This window comes from Montipora foliosa, chromosome 7 (assembly GCF_036669935.1).
Source record: "Montipora foliosa isolate CH-2021 chromosome 7, ASM3666993v2, whole genome shotgun sequence".
NCBI lineage: Eukaryota > Metazoa > Cnidaria > Anthozoa > Scleractinia > Acroporidae > Montipora > Montipora foliosa.
In genome coordinates, this window is record NC_090875.1 from 10,334,759 (window position 1) to 10,347,925 (window position 13,167).

At 37.7% G+C, this 13,167-nt stretch overlaps 1 protein-coding gene across 6 annotated transcripts; it reads right to left on the reverse strand.

Annotated features, from left to right (window-relative positions):
* Positions 1 to 805: 805 nt before the first annotated feature.
* On the reverse strand, positions 806 to 11,517 carry LOC138010478 (neuropeptide FF receptor 2-like). Of its 6 annotated transcripts, XM_068857460.1 has the most exons (4): positions 11,378 to 11,502; positions 10,554 to 10,608; positions 4,383 to 4,463; positions 806 to 4,124 (listed from the first exon to the last, which is right to left on the reverse strand). In XM_068857460.1, the coding sequence occupies exon 4, from the start codon at positions 3,919 to 3,921 to the stop codon at positions 2,731 to 2,733; it is 1,191 nt and encodes a 396-aa protein (XP_068713561.1). In that variant the 5' UTR covers positions 3,922 to 4,124; positions 4,383 to 4,463; positions 10,554 to 10,608; positions 11,378 to 11,502; the 3' UTR covers positions 806 to 2,730. The 6 variants fall into 6 exon arrangements, with proteins under 6 accessions (XP_068713561.1, XP_068713562.1, XP_068713560.1 ...); XM_068857461.1 differs by lacking the exon at positions 10,554 to 10,608 and having other exon boundaries at positions 11,378 to 11,517; XM_068857459.1 differs by lacking the exons at positions 10,554 to 10,608; positions 11,378 to 11,502 and adding an exon at positions 5,858 to 6,022.
* Positions 11,518 to 13,167: the final 1,650 nt, after the last annotated feature.

Consider the following 13,167-nt stretch of genomic DNA (forward strand, 5'->3'; position numbering starts at 1 on the left):
GAGGGATTTATGTTCCAGAAAAAAAAATTGTGGCTAGTGTTGCAAGCCAGTGGATAAATTTTACTTTGTATAAACTGAAACTTATGACCTTGAAGCGCAAAAATCTGGTTCTAGCTGGGGTTTTTTTTAGTTTAAAAGTTTCCTTATTTGGATTTAAGGTAGCTCGTGTATATTCCCCCGACTACAGTTTCGATCTTATTTTTGTTTATATTTGGTCATAAGGTTGGTGTCCCAGATTCCCCAGCTTTGTTCCAAGGAAAAGTGTTGCAAGTTACACGCTTCAAGGTTATGCTCTTCTGGTATAAATTACTATGGTATGATCTTAGATGTTAGGTAATAAATGGTTTTGAATGATTGCGACTTACTGAAATCTGAATGTATTATTTAACAATTATTCCATGAGCGCGCGTTGGATATGAGATGATAGATAGCATCCAACAAGCGCGAGTGGAATAATTGTTTTATTAAAAACGCCCGCAAAATATAGAAAACTAGACTACAATAAAAATAAAAAGGCCCAAAAAATCACGCGTATGCTTGCCGTGTTTGTAGATCATGGTATAATGGCTCATAACCCATGATGGCTTAGCCAATCAAAACTGTCGAATTGCATTATCCAATGATCCAGTTTTTAATAATAACAATTATCCTGCGAAATCACGCGGAATATCTCCTGATACTTAGACGACGACTCCGTTGGACGAGTTGGGGAAAATCAGCCGATATTCCGATTGAGAAAGATAATTGTTTTATTATTACACACATTGATGACAAAGCACAGTTTTCTACGTTTATTGGGGAAAAAAAGCTGGAAAAACTACCATTTTTCTCCGCGACACGCAATTTTACGTGTATCGCAGGATATACGTTAAGTAAGCACGACGAATATTCAGCTCGCTAGACTATATTTGGATGTTGCCACAATTTGTTGAATAATAATGTAGTATATAAACGTCGATATAAATTTAAAATAGAATTCTCACTTCAATCCAGTTGAAGTTAAGATCTCTTGGTAATTTATTTTTTATAGGGTAAGTAAGTCGGAAGAGGGCTTGGTCCGAAGTGAACATTTTGCCACTCCTGGTGGCTAAGGCTCCCTAGTTTTCTGTGTATAAATCCCCGGGAAGCACTCATAAGTGACTTAAACTATCAAGCCGCCTCTTTCTTCTAGAGCAACTCCACCAATAGAGCATATGCTCTCCAGAGAGGAAATTCTGGGAAGTTTTGAATACGCAAAGAGGACGGTCGAATCCGGGTATTTTTAAATCCGATGACATTACAAACTCGGATCCAGTCTTTACAACATGGTCTCTGAATGAAATGCTATCGCTTTTCTCGCCGCCAACATGCACGTCTGCTAGCGCATGCTCTGTTGACAATAGTGACAGAGGATTCTTGGATACTAGAATGACTTCGGATAAGTGTGGACGGGCAAATTCCATTTGTAGACGTTACGTGTGAACGAGAAAATGATTGAAAAATATCCGGCGTGTAGAGTGAAGAAAAACTCCGCTAAACAATAACATCACCTGTTAAACATGGAGAGGAAAATAATCGTGTTGCACGTGCAGCACGCATTTTAACATATGTTATTTGCTGTTTCTACATAACAAGGACGTACGTGAAATCCGGCACCAAATTTGAGTTTTGAAGTGAGCAGGCAAATGTGAACACAAGGAGCCGACACAATCTGGTTGTGTAACGGTTTGTTGATTTTATGATAAATGTATAGGATTCACCGTTTGCTTCTTCTGTAGCGATATATCATATTTGAATAGACTAATGTTAAATGAACGTTGTATTGCCTTACCTGCAGTGTACTGTCGTTCTTTTGCATCAGAAGTGGTATTTTGAGCGATTTTGATTTTTTTCTCTGGCCCGTTTGAATGAATTTTTGAGCGAGAAGTATGAGAAGAAGCGTGAATTTTTCGGCCATTCTTCTGCGAAGCTTGAAAGCGAAGGAATAGGGGCGATTTTCTCGGGAAAAATTGCCCCGGGGCTGGAACTGTTCAATAATTACCTCCCATTGGTACCCTTGTCCTTCTATAGTCCAGTTTCAAGTTCTCTATGGCCGCTGAATAAAAACTCTGAGGACGCATTTTTACAGGGTTAGCCTCCATCTGATGTGAAATATATTCAAAAACCCCGGCACGAAGGTGCCTGACATTTGAAACTAAACAATAGACAGAGTTGTCAACAAGTCATCCTCTCGCTGGAATTTGTAGATATATTCACTTCAGATGGTGGCTAACCCTGTAAAAATGCGTCCTCAGTGTTTTTATTCAGCGGTCATAAAGAACTTGAGAGGCACAGTGAACCGAACTCGAAATCTTCAAAATCGCTCAAAATACGACTTCTAAGGCAAAAGAGCGACAACACACCGCATGTAAGGTAGTACAACCCTTATTTAACATTGATTCATGCACATATTTATCGATATATCGCTTTAGAAAAAGCAAAAAGAGAATCTATTATAAAATTACAAACGGTTACACCAACAGATTGTGTGGGCTCCCTGTGATGTGAATGATTTCATCCTCTGTTTTTACTCTGAAACCACTCGTACCAATTTATTTTTAGGATGTACGACGTGAACGAGGTGAATGAATTGCGAAAGTTCTATTTTGAGGCGACTTTTTCGTCGACGGTGCAGTCCAAGATCTTGAAGTCCCTAATTTCCGCATTAAAATTGCTGCAGCAGCGTTCTCGTCACACAGTTGTTCCTTTATATTAAAGATTGCTCTCTCCTTGGTTGACGTAATCGATCCCATTTTGTTCCTTTATCCTGTCCCTTGCACCACTTCCCGTTCCACTTCGTAGATAAACGCTCCGAAAACTTTGACTTGGGCGTCGCAAAGTTCCACGAATATAAGAGCTTAGTTTGGACGAGCTGGTGAAGGACACACGCATTGAGAACATCCTCTTTTGCCGATCAATTCCGCTTTCATCTCTGTCTTGACCAGAAGCTCTGATGAAGCCCTTAAAGCCGTTTCTACAGCGAGCTTGAAGAGTCCCAAATATAAACGGGTTTATACAACTATTAGCGTAAACTAAGATATTTGCAAACACTATAACATCAAAGAAGTATTCCGACTCGAATCCTTTTCCGTAATCATGCCAGAGCCACACGATGTGGTTAGGCAACATGCACAGCGCAAACGCGACGACAGCAGTCACAAAAATTTTCACGATGCGGACATTGCGATGTGCACGAGTCCTCAACATTTGTTTTCCAATTAGACTTCGTTCAGAGTCCGCAACAACTATTTTGATTTTTTTTATATCTCTGTAGAGCTTTCTACCGATTCTAATATAAGCGACTGTAATACCACAAAGTGGGCAAAGGTATAGCATGGTAAATACACTCGTGGTGTAAGCCTTAGCGTAATGTGGTCCGGGCCAGTTCTCCAAACAAGACACACCATCGTGGCCAAGTACAGAGATATAAGGAAAAACAAGAAGGGTACTCCCCAACCAAATGACCACGATCACAATAGTTGCCTTTCTTCCCTTCATCCGAGGTTTCAGTGGGTACATAATAGCTCGATGGCGCTCCAGGCTCATTGCTAACAACGTTGATACCGAAACTGCCATGAGGATTGTCTGAAGAGGATAAACAATCTTGCACAAGAACGAACCAAATGGCCAGTATCCTGATAAACGCTCAATAATGTCGAGCGGAATACTTATAATACTGGCGGCCAAGTCAGTTATTGCCAGGTTTAGAATAAAATACTCACTTGTTTTCCGTTTTTTTCGACTGAGAATGGCTAAGCAGATTAGAGCATTTCCAACTGAACCGACGAGGATTATAATAAAGTAGAATAACAATTGCAGGATCATTACGACTTTTGACGTTTTTTGATCGACTGGCTCTGTGCCATTTTGTGAAATGTTTCCAGATACCACCCAGGTGTCCATGTCGCTTCTCAAAAACGTCGCGAAGACTTCACAACAAGTGTAAGAAACTTTCTGAGCAGTCTAAAACGCAGTTTCGAGGACTTTTTCTCCAACATGTACTTAATTCAGCCAAATATTAATACACCTGCCCTTTCACCGTAAAGGCGTCGTGTTTGATCGCGGTGGATATTGATGGAGGTAGGCTACTCTAGCTCCTTTGATTGCTAAAACAGAAAAACAAAATGTTGTTTTAGCTTTGCATATATGAACAGTGAAAGACATGTGACGCAACTATTGAACTTGTATGTCCGATGGAGAACAGTGAATTTCTCGGCATGCTTTTACCACTGTTGAGAAAATCCTAACCTTTCGTGGTGTCGAAAACATTTTGAGTTCACGAATCTTACCAACATTTGAAAGGTAGAAGGTGATGTAGCCTTATGTCATTTTTATAACCTGATTATAAGGAATGTATGTAATACCTTTTTCCTCCAAAAGAGTTGTGTGCGTCTGTACGTGTGTCTCCCGGCCAACACAGATCGTTCTTGGGACCGTGTTCGTGACTGCAATAAATAGAAACGTGCATATCTGAGTAATTATTTCTGTGTTATATCGAAGCAGTCACAACAAAGGTGCATTAGGCCCTTATTGCAGCCACAAATAATTAATTTTTATTGCCTTTAATTTTCAAAATTACCTCATCGCCATTAATAGCTGTTGTACTGAACTCTCTGCCGACAGATAATCGCTCTGGTCGAACATTCTGAACTTTGGTTTTCTTATTCATTTGCAGTTTCAAAGCAAGGGGAAGTCATTTGGCTTGGTAATCACAGCTACATGTTTTGTGTCTTGATAATCCCAATATTGTCACGCGGACAATTAATTAATTCACGTTGGACGTTTTGACGTATCAATGGAAACTTCTCGAAGACAATATTTTGAGACGACATAACCTGCCTTCCCAAATAGCTGCCACTGACATAAGAACAGACAGTTCCCTTCTGGAAAACGGTAATTATGATTAACCAAATGAATTTTGAATTTCCAATCCAGCTGTGATAAGTAAAAGAAGAAATTTTCTCAACAATTTGACTATAAAGCATTGCGATAAAAAAGCGATGAAGTTTGGACGTTAGCTTAACGCCATTTTTAAGTCAAACCTTATGAATGAAGGCCTTCCGCATCTGAATGACGCAAGGAAGACGACATCAAGTAAGAAGAAGAATTGCGATCAACAAAAAGATGAATTTAAGATATTTTTTCACAAATCAGCATTTAGCAAGTGCTAATTAGCTAATACAAAAATACCATAATACTCTTTGTTTGTCCCTCCGATCCAAAATTTTGCATAAACATTGTTTTCATTTTCTCTTGGGACTTATAATAGTCCCAAGAGAAACTGGAAGCAATGCTTGTGCAAAATTTTGGAGGGACAAACAAAGAGTAGTATGGTATTTTCTATATTGGCCAACGGTCGCTGGCATAGAACTTCTATGATAGGTGCTACGTGTCACCTTAACATCCTACTGACTCAGAACACTCCACGTCGTAGTCTAATAGGCCATTTTCGAGTTGATGTCTGCCTCCTTTTGGATTCAAAGCGAGTCTAAGTGCGAATTTTTTCTTATAAAAATTATTTTTTATTTATATGTAAAGTAGAACTAACTACCGTCACAAAAACTTCGCCCTTAGACTCGCTTTGAAGAGGAGGCACACGTCAACTCGGAAATGGCCAATTGCAATTAGAAGACTGTCAGGAGTCGTCCATCTTAGTTGCCCACGTACTCGCACGAACAATCCTTGCATGTGAATGATAGATACAAGAAACGAAGGACAAAAACAAACGTTTCGTACAAAAAAAAAAAAAAAGAACAAAAAGAACAATTAATCTGTTGATTATAAAAGTGAAGGAAATGTGGAATTTCCGCAACCCGATTACTGTCGATTGAAGGCTAACCTTAAAATCTCGCCCACACGATGCTTGCGCACGTGTTATGACCACCATAGACTCTTGCGAGTTGCAATTTCAAAGTAGTCTCTTTAACAGAAACCCGACTCTACAGTGAATTAGTACTCTTGGGGCCGTCGGTCTGTCGATAAGATTTGTTTGACTTAAATACGCTCTTTAGCGTGCTTCCCAGTTGAACGAATCATCTCCGCCGGTCCGCCACGAAAATCTTGCATTTATTTCGAATTTTGGAATAAAGGGAATGACTTTAATTGGTTGGCGACAGATTTACTAACGCGGTTCTTTATTCATAGGGTATAGCATGGCCGCGCGGGGATACGAATTTTATCTCCTGATAGCACATTGATGAAATGTCCAGATTAAAAAGATCTTGTTTTTATTCATTTCCGAAATGGCGAAAAAGTGGTTGTGTAACGTGGAACAAGATATGAAAGTTATAAAAAAACACAAATCATAATAATGTCAAAATGAGCCATAAAATGTTAATATAGTAGAAAACAATTATACTCAGTAGTAATAGTTTTCACTTCGTCTGCCTCCGCCTGAGATAGTATGAAAGACAGTTGAGATGCGTTTAATTTTGCGCTGAACATGTCGCACCTGTTTCCGATTTGCGTGTGACAAATCGTCGCCCCTGTCTCTGATTTGTGTCCGGACAAAATCAATTTCTGAGCCAGGCAACTTGATTTGCATCAGATTTGCTTCAATGTTTGATTTTTCAATCGCTAACCTGAACAGCACTTTGGTCCTCCTTGTGAGTTTCTACTTCGTGACTCCTAAAACACATCGGTGTGTAGAAAAATGGCAATACCTGTGCCTAAAAATAAATTTGCTCGGGGAAAGGGTTGACTCAATGAATTACTAGAGATCCTGGTTCAAGTTTATAAAGGCATGGCTATTCCGGGGGTGGGGGAAGAGGTGAGGGGTAGAGGGAGGTTAGCATTTTTGTAAATGTTTGGGTTGTTTCAGCTATCATACCCTTCACGCCCTACATCCACCTACTACGGGGGGCATCAGTCTTTGCATCAGTCTTTGGAATCCCCTAGTTCCTTTCAGGTCGTTCTAACTCTCAAAACCTCGGCTTTCTAATCTTCTCTCGGAGGTCAATTTGCCTTACTAGTTTATCACCCACTGGTTAATTAACAATTATTACATACTCAACAAAATATCTTGTTTCTGATTGGCCAATAGCGAATGCATAAATAGGTTATAGAGTGCAATCCAGGTTATAGAGTGCAATACGGAAGTTGCTATGGAAACACCGAGGAAGCGCTAAATTTGAACACCAAAGTGAAAAAAAAAAGGCTGACAATCGGTTTGCTTTGTCAAAGCAAAACATCGTTGAGCAACTTAAAGAAAATGCGAAAAACAAAAACACGTTGAAAGCTGCACAGACCTGGTTGAATGTCTGGCAAACATGGGCGACTGAAAGAAAACTAAACCCAAAACTGGAACAATACGAGCACGAACAATGTAGCGCGTTTGAATAATTTTGTTGAGAATATAATAAAAAAAAATAGTATGAACCTGCTCGTGCATTTCGTGATTTATGGTCACTCGTGATGTTTTGAAAGTTCCCAAATTGCACTCGCCTACGGCTCGTGCAATTTTGAGAACTTTCAAAACATCACTCGTGCCCATAAATCACGAAATACACTCGCGTTCATACGATTTCCTATACTTATTCGATGAGAGCGCATTCGATGTGTGATGGTAACCAGTTTTACGTGCAATAAGCGCGAATGAAATATATGTGTGAACGCTTGAAAACTTGGAAATTAACCAATCAGTTTCTAGCTTGGCAACACTTGACGCAATCAGTTTTCATATTAGATCATATGGTATCTAAGCTGATAACCGAAATCGAGTGAACCAATCAGAGCGTTGGAAACGCAATATCCGAGTTCGAAAATTAAATAAAGGGTGGTTAAATTTCTCTCACTTGCTTTAAAACGGCGGTATAGGCCTGGCGTCTTAGATGGATTGGAAGACTTTTATTTCCTCGAATAATAATTGGAAAGAAATCCCTAACTATTTATTATTTTGCTATCTTACTAAGCTGTTTACCATTTCACTAGACTTTTTGAATCACATAGCTTTCAGTTTTTGAATCCTTGCAACAGTTTCATCAACAATAGTAAATAATACCGAAACAAATGGACCTTCCGTCTTCTCAAATTTTAAGCAATTCATTTCCAATTTTCGCCTTATTATAAAGATTTCTATATTTTTGTATTCTCTTCATTAACCAGGCAAGTAGCTCGTAAAATGTGTGACCGTGGAATAAGGAGTGCAGCTGTGCAATATGAGGGTTTAAAAATTATATGTCTATATTACGCTTTCTCAATTCAAATTACATGAGAACTGTCATACGATTTCTTGAGCATTAAGTAGCGAAAGGTTCCTCATTATTATGGTTTAACGCTTGCAGGCTTTCTCGAGCTCGCTCGCTGTTTTCTTTGCTTGTTTTGCTAACCTATCATATCCTTCATATACTGATCTCCGAGCACCAAGAACCAAATATTTCTTTCTTTAAACTAATATCTACATTGTATTGTGAGCTCAGAAAATGCACTGTATAAGTAAGAAAATAACACAAACAGTGGTGATAAACATTGTATTCCAACGCATTTTTTAAATATAGAACTTGACGTTTCGTATGCTAGTCAACATACATATGAAACGTCACCATACGTCACCATACGAAACGTCAAGTTCTATATAACAAAAAATGCGTTGGAATACAATGTTTATCACCGCTGTTTGTGTTACGATGGCCTAAGAACAAGAGTTTATACGACACTGTGTTCCATTAGGGTAAGCCACAAATGTTTCACAACAAAGAAGTTTAATTAAACTAACACACAATCTCACAATTTCCCGCTTTCCCCCCTCATTCGCGAAGTACAAAGTTCTCGGCATGTAGAACTATACCGCTGGGCTAATATACTACACATACTCTACAACTGAAAAATAATATTTCCCTGAAAGTGTGTAGTGCAAATTCTGTGCCATCAAGAGGTCCTGTTTATTTGCCCTTCGCAAACTATATATTCCGTGCAGAAAAAAAATTTGGTCAATTTTGCTCTGGTTTAGATAATTTATTTTTGACACGGTTTGGGATTAATTGACGTTCATTCCTCCGATTAGAATTGATAATGTTCTCAATATATGTCAGCATTTACAACACACTTTGCTGTATAGATGGCGTATGTGTCTATTTAATATTTACGTAGGACAGATTGATTGCTTCGAAAAGGGTCATTTAATGTTCAATAATACATTACGCTTTCATTGACTTTTAATTTCTTTTTTCACAAGAGCACGTGAAAGCGATAACGAATATCTTTATGTTCAATGGACGAAATGCATTGGACGGATGAAGAAAATGAAAAATCTCTTCCTATCTGTTCGTTTCGCGTTGTTTATATTATCGATATTTAGTCCTGAAAGGCGATTTACCTTTTTTTATATTACTTAAAAGGGGCAAAGTATTTTCCTTTCACTGGAAATGCTGATAATTTTCATGAAATTCATAGTCTCTAAAATAACAACACAGATTGTGTACTTGTGACCATAACTACAGCGGTGAAATTACTTACGTTCTTTTGCTGTTACGAATGGCAAAAAAAGGAAAAGGATATATTGGGATTGGCCAACTCAGCCCGGTTTCAGTATTATTTTCTTATTATTTTTTCTTCTTCTTGTATATGATATAATCCGTCAGATTTCCTCTTTTGTCGAATTGAATCAAATAATTTAACTCGACCGTAACCCCTGCTAGGAGAATTCAGCGTTAATAATAGGGAAGGCAGAAGAAAATTTTCTGTGTGTGAACAAAAAGAAGTCAACACGGATTATGCTAAATTAAAAGAAAAAAAGGCTAACAGCAACTGAGAAAGTTTTTGGCCAAGATTCGATTTGGTGCGATTAATTGTTTTCGGTAATTTACAAAGAGCCTGCGAATTGAAAATTAATATTTTGGACATATATTTTTATCAGGAGATCGGCATGCATGGGCTATTAAGATTACCTGTAGAAAATTGGTCTCGGGCAAGTTTCAGCTGCTTGATTTGTTCAAGGATATATACACGTTTTTGTTCAATTGCGCAGTGTTCAAATAAAAAGGAATAGGCAGTCCCTTAATGAAGGGACTGTATTAGTCTGAAGTATACATAACAAGTTTTGATTGAGGATCATCTGTGATTCCCTTCAAGCGTTCTGTGTCATCACACCTGATATCTCATTAAAAGCCCAGGAGGTCCTTTTTCAGCTTCTTAATCATGTGCCTATTTTAAATCGCATTTATTCTCAGCGGTTCTTTTGTTTTAAATACACAAAATTCATTGGGTCACTGGCCGCTGAAGATGGTTGAAATTCAGACTATAGTATAAATGCCGCCATGCGGCGTTTGAAACAACTACCAAAGAGTGGCTCTTACTGAATTCGCAAAAAACCCTATCAAGTTCAGTTATGTAAAAGATTTAACATGGAGGGATAGCCTATTTGTTAGCAAGAAATCTAAGTCACATTCTATGGAAATCAAACGTTATTAGCACAGTCGATCCCTGTATACGATTAAGCAGCCTCACCGAGAATAACGTTAAGATATTAGAGAGGTTTCGCGTTGCGTTTTCGTGAAACGGGAAACGGAAAGTTGCAATTTGGTAAAAAAACATCAAACCTCTCTTATGTTCTTTTTTGTCTTGCTCCTTTGAAAGGTCGCTCGATATCTGGAGCTAAAGGGCAGAAATATGTTTATATCAAACAGGTTTCTTCCATTTTTGGCAAAGCGCAAATTTTAGTCCGAATTGGCCGTTTGCCGTATATTCGATGAAAGAGATTTAGCTTTGCGTTCAGGGCAAACGACAAACATGACAACAGGCTGAAATTTGCGTTTTGCCAAAAATAAAAGAAACTTGTTTGAATCTAGCTAATTCCTTGACTGTTAGCTATAGATATTATGCAACTTTTTTAAAAGAAAGTGATAAGTTTATAGAATACAGCAACATTCCTTTCCCCGGCTTTGTAGATTCACGTTACTCTCTAATAGTTGTACCAGGGCAAGTAAAGTCGGGATATTAGTGACAACTCAAAACGTTGTTAAAATGATTCAGCGTCTTTCATGCATCATTTTGAATTTGTTTGTCTCAATAATCCGTATTTTCTCAAAAACTGAATAAACAAATAAAATACGCTGGCTTATTGAAGTTAGTCTTTGTTTGATCTTGCTTTTTTCTGTGATTATTTCCTTGGCGTTTCCAGCTTCTGATAAGAATCCACAATCTCTGTCGCGAATGTCTTACATTGCACAAAATCATGGTTCTTTCAGCGAGAATACTTTTAATTACATCGATCTTAATGCAAAGTACGCTTTTTGTGAGCCTTCTCATATCTATTTCCTTCTCATTTTTTTTTCAAATTGGAAAGAACCTTCTAGAAAAGGAACTTAGGTGTATGTGAACTTGCGCCAAATCTTACAATAAACCAGTAATTGCGACCACTTACCTCAAGGACAAAAAGACAAAATATTCTGCTTAACTCGTCGATGAAACTGAAAACTGCCAGTTAAAGGTTCGCTGCAAGTCATTTCTCGTTATATTTCCGTAGAGTTTGGCGTAATTTGAGTTCACGTTAGTCAAATCCAAATTGTCGAATATAGTTTTATAGAAAAGGCCCGCTTGATTGTAAGTTAAATACAGTATCACGTGACAACTCCTTTGATTTCACGGATACACCTTATTCGATCGTGATCGTAAGAAGGCTTACTAAATCGCTATCTTCACGATGATCGATTTCCTTTCCTTTGCATTAAGTTGAATCGCTCATGCTCTTAAATTTTATCGCAGAATCCTGTCGTCTTCAAGTTATGAAATTTATATTTGTTACTTCCGACAGCTTCACGAGTTTATTATTTTTTTTACAAGTGGTCATCACAAAATTGCTACCCAGCGGTTAAAAGGTGCAAAATTATCTTTTTGAACCCTGGATAAGAAAGAACGTCTTTTTTTTGTAAATCTGTTTCTTCTTTTTCTACTCGTTCATGTTATTAGGACAGTCATTAGAAGGACTTCAATCCTTTTAGGTAAATGATAATTATTCACTTAAGTTAAGGGAAGTAAAACAAACAAACAAAAAAAAAATGAAAAAGAAATCAAATTTAATTACCGTTTCCGTAATTTTACTAAACATCAAAGAGCCAAAAGGGGGAATAAAAATAAGAGAGCAATTAAGGATTGCGGAAAATGGTTTTGAAAGTATCTAAAAATGCTTTAGGAGAAAATATTATTTTAGGACAGAAAAAGGATCGGTACCAATGAACTGTTTACTAAATATTCCTAGATACACCTCATGTTATCTCTTCGAAAACTGAATTGAATGAATTATTTCCCTGAGTTAGAATGACATGCTCTCCAACCAAAATATCCACATTATTTCCCTTATTTAGCTATTTCCTTAAATTTAAGATTGGGCAAGGAAATGCGATAATACTTCATTATCTATCGAGGAAAGATAATTTACTCCCTTCAAACATTTTCTACCGATTCGCTTCAGGCGTTTGATATTACAAACGGAAATTTTAAGATTCGGTCAGGGTCTGCCATGGTCAATGTTTCATGTTACTGTCCATATTCGCCTTCTTTTCGCAGGAAATTGGAACTAAAGACTCTTTTGAGCTTGAAATGTCAAAGCGTTCTTTCCCAGAACGATTTTCTGCCACAGGTTTAAAAATTGCGTCTTCAAATGGATACATTCTTAAATGTGTTGGCGTAAATGAAAAGTACTCGTGTTGTTATAGCGGTTTGGCTTCAGAAACGCAATAGTGAAGAATAACCTCCTAATGCAGTAAAGAAAATGTCTTCATTTTCCTTATAATGCAATTTTTTTTAAACAAGAAAAATCACTTACAATAAGCGGGATTAGTTTAATTAGATCCATTTTCCATTAATTTCCAAGAAATTTGCTTGCCGCTGGTTTCTACGAAACGTAAAGCAGCAGTGTTGTACACAGCCAAATCCAGAGGAGAACAAAAGATCAATAATTTCAAAATTTATGATCTTAAAAGAGCAATATAATATACGATAATCCATCCAAAATGATCTCATTGGGGAAGGATGTAAATAGTCATGCGCAAGACAACCGGCGGTTTTCGATTAAGCTGAAAGCTTAATAATGTCGTACTCGTTCAACGAGCGTCTTTTAGATGAGTGGATGAACATTCGAAGGAGAATCAGTTAGGGGGCAAGGGGGTTAAAATACTGCTAGAGTTACCTTTATGTCCTGTATAATGTTGTCGA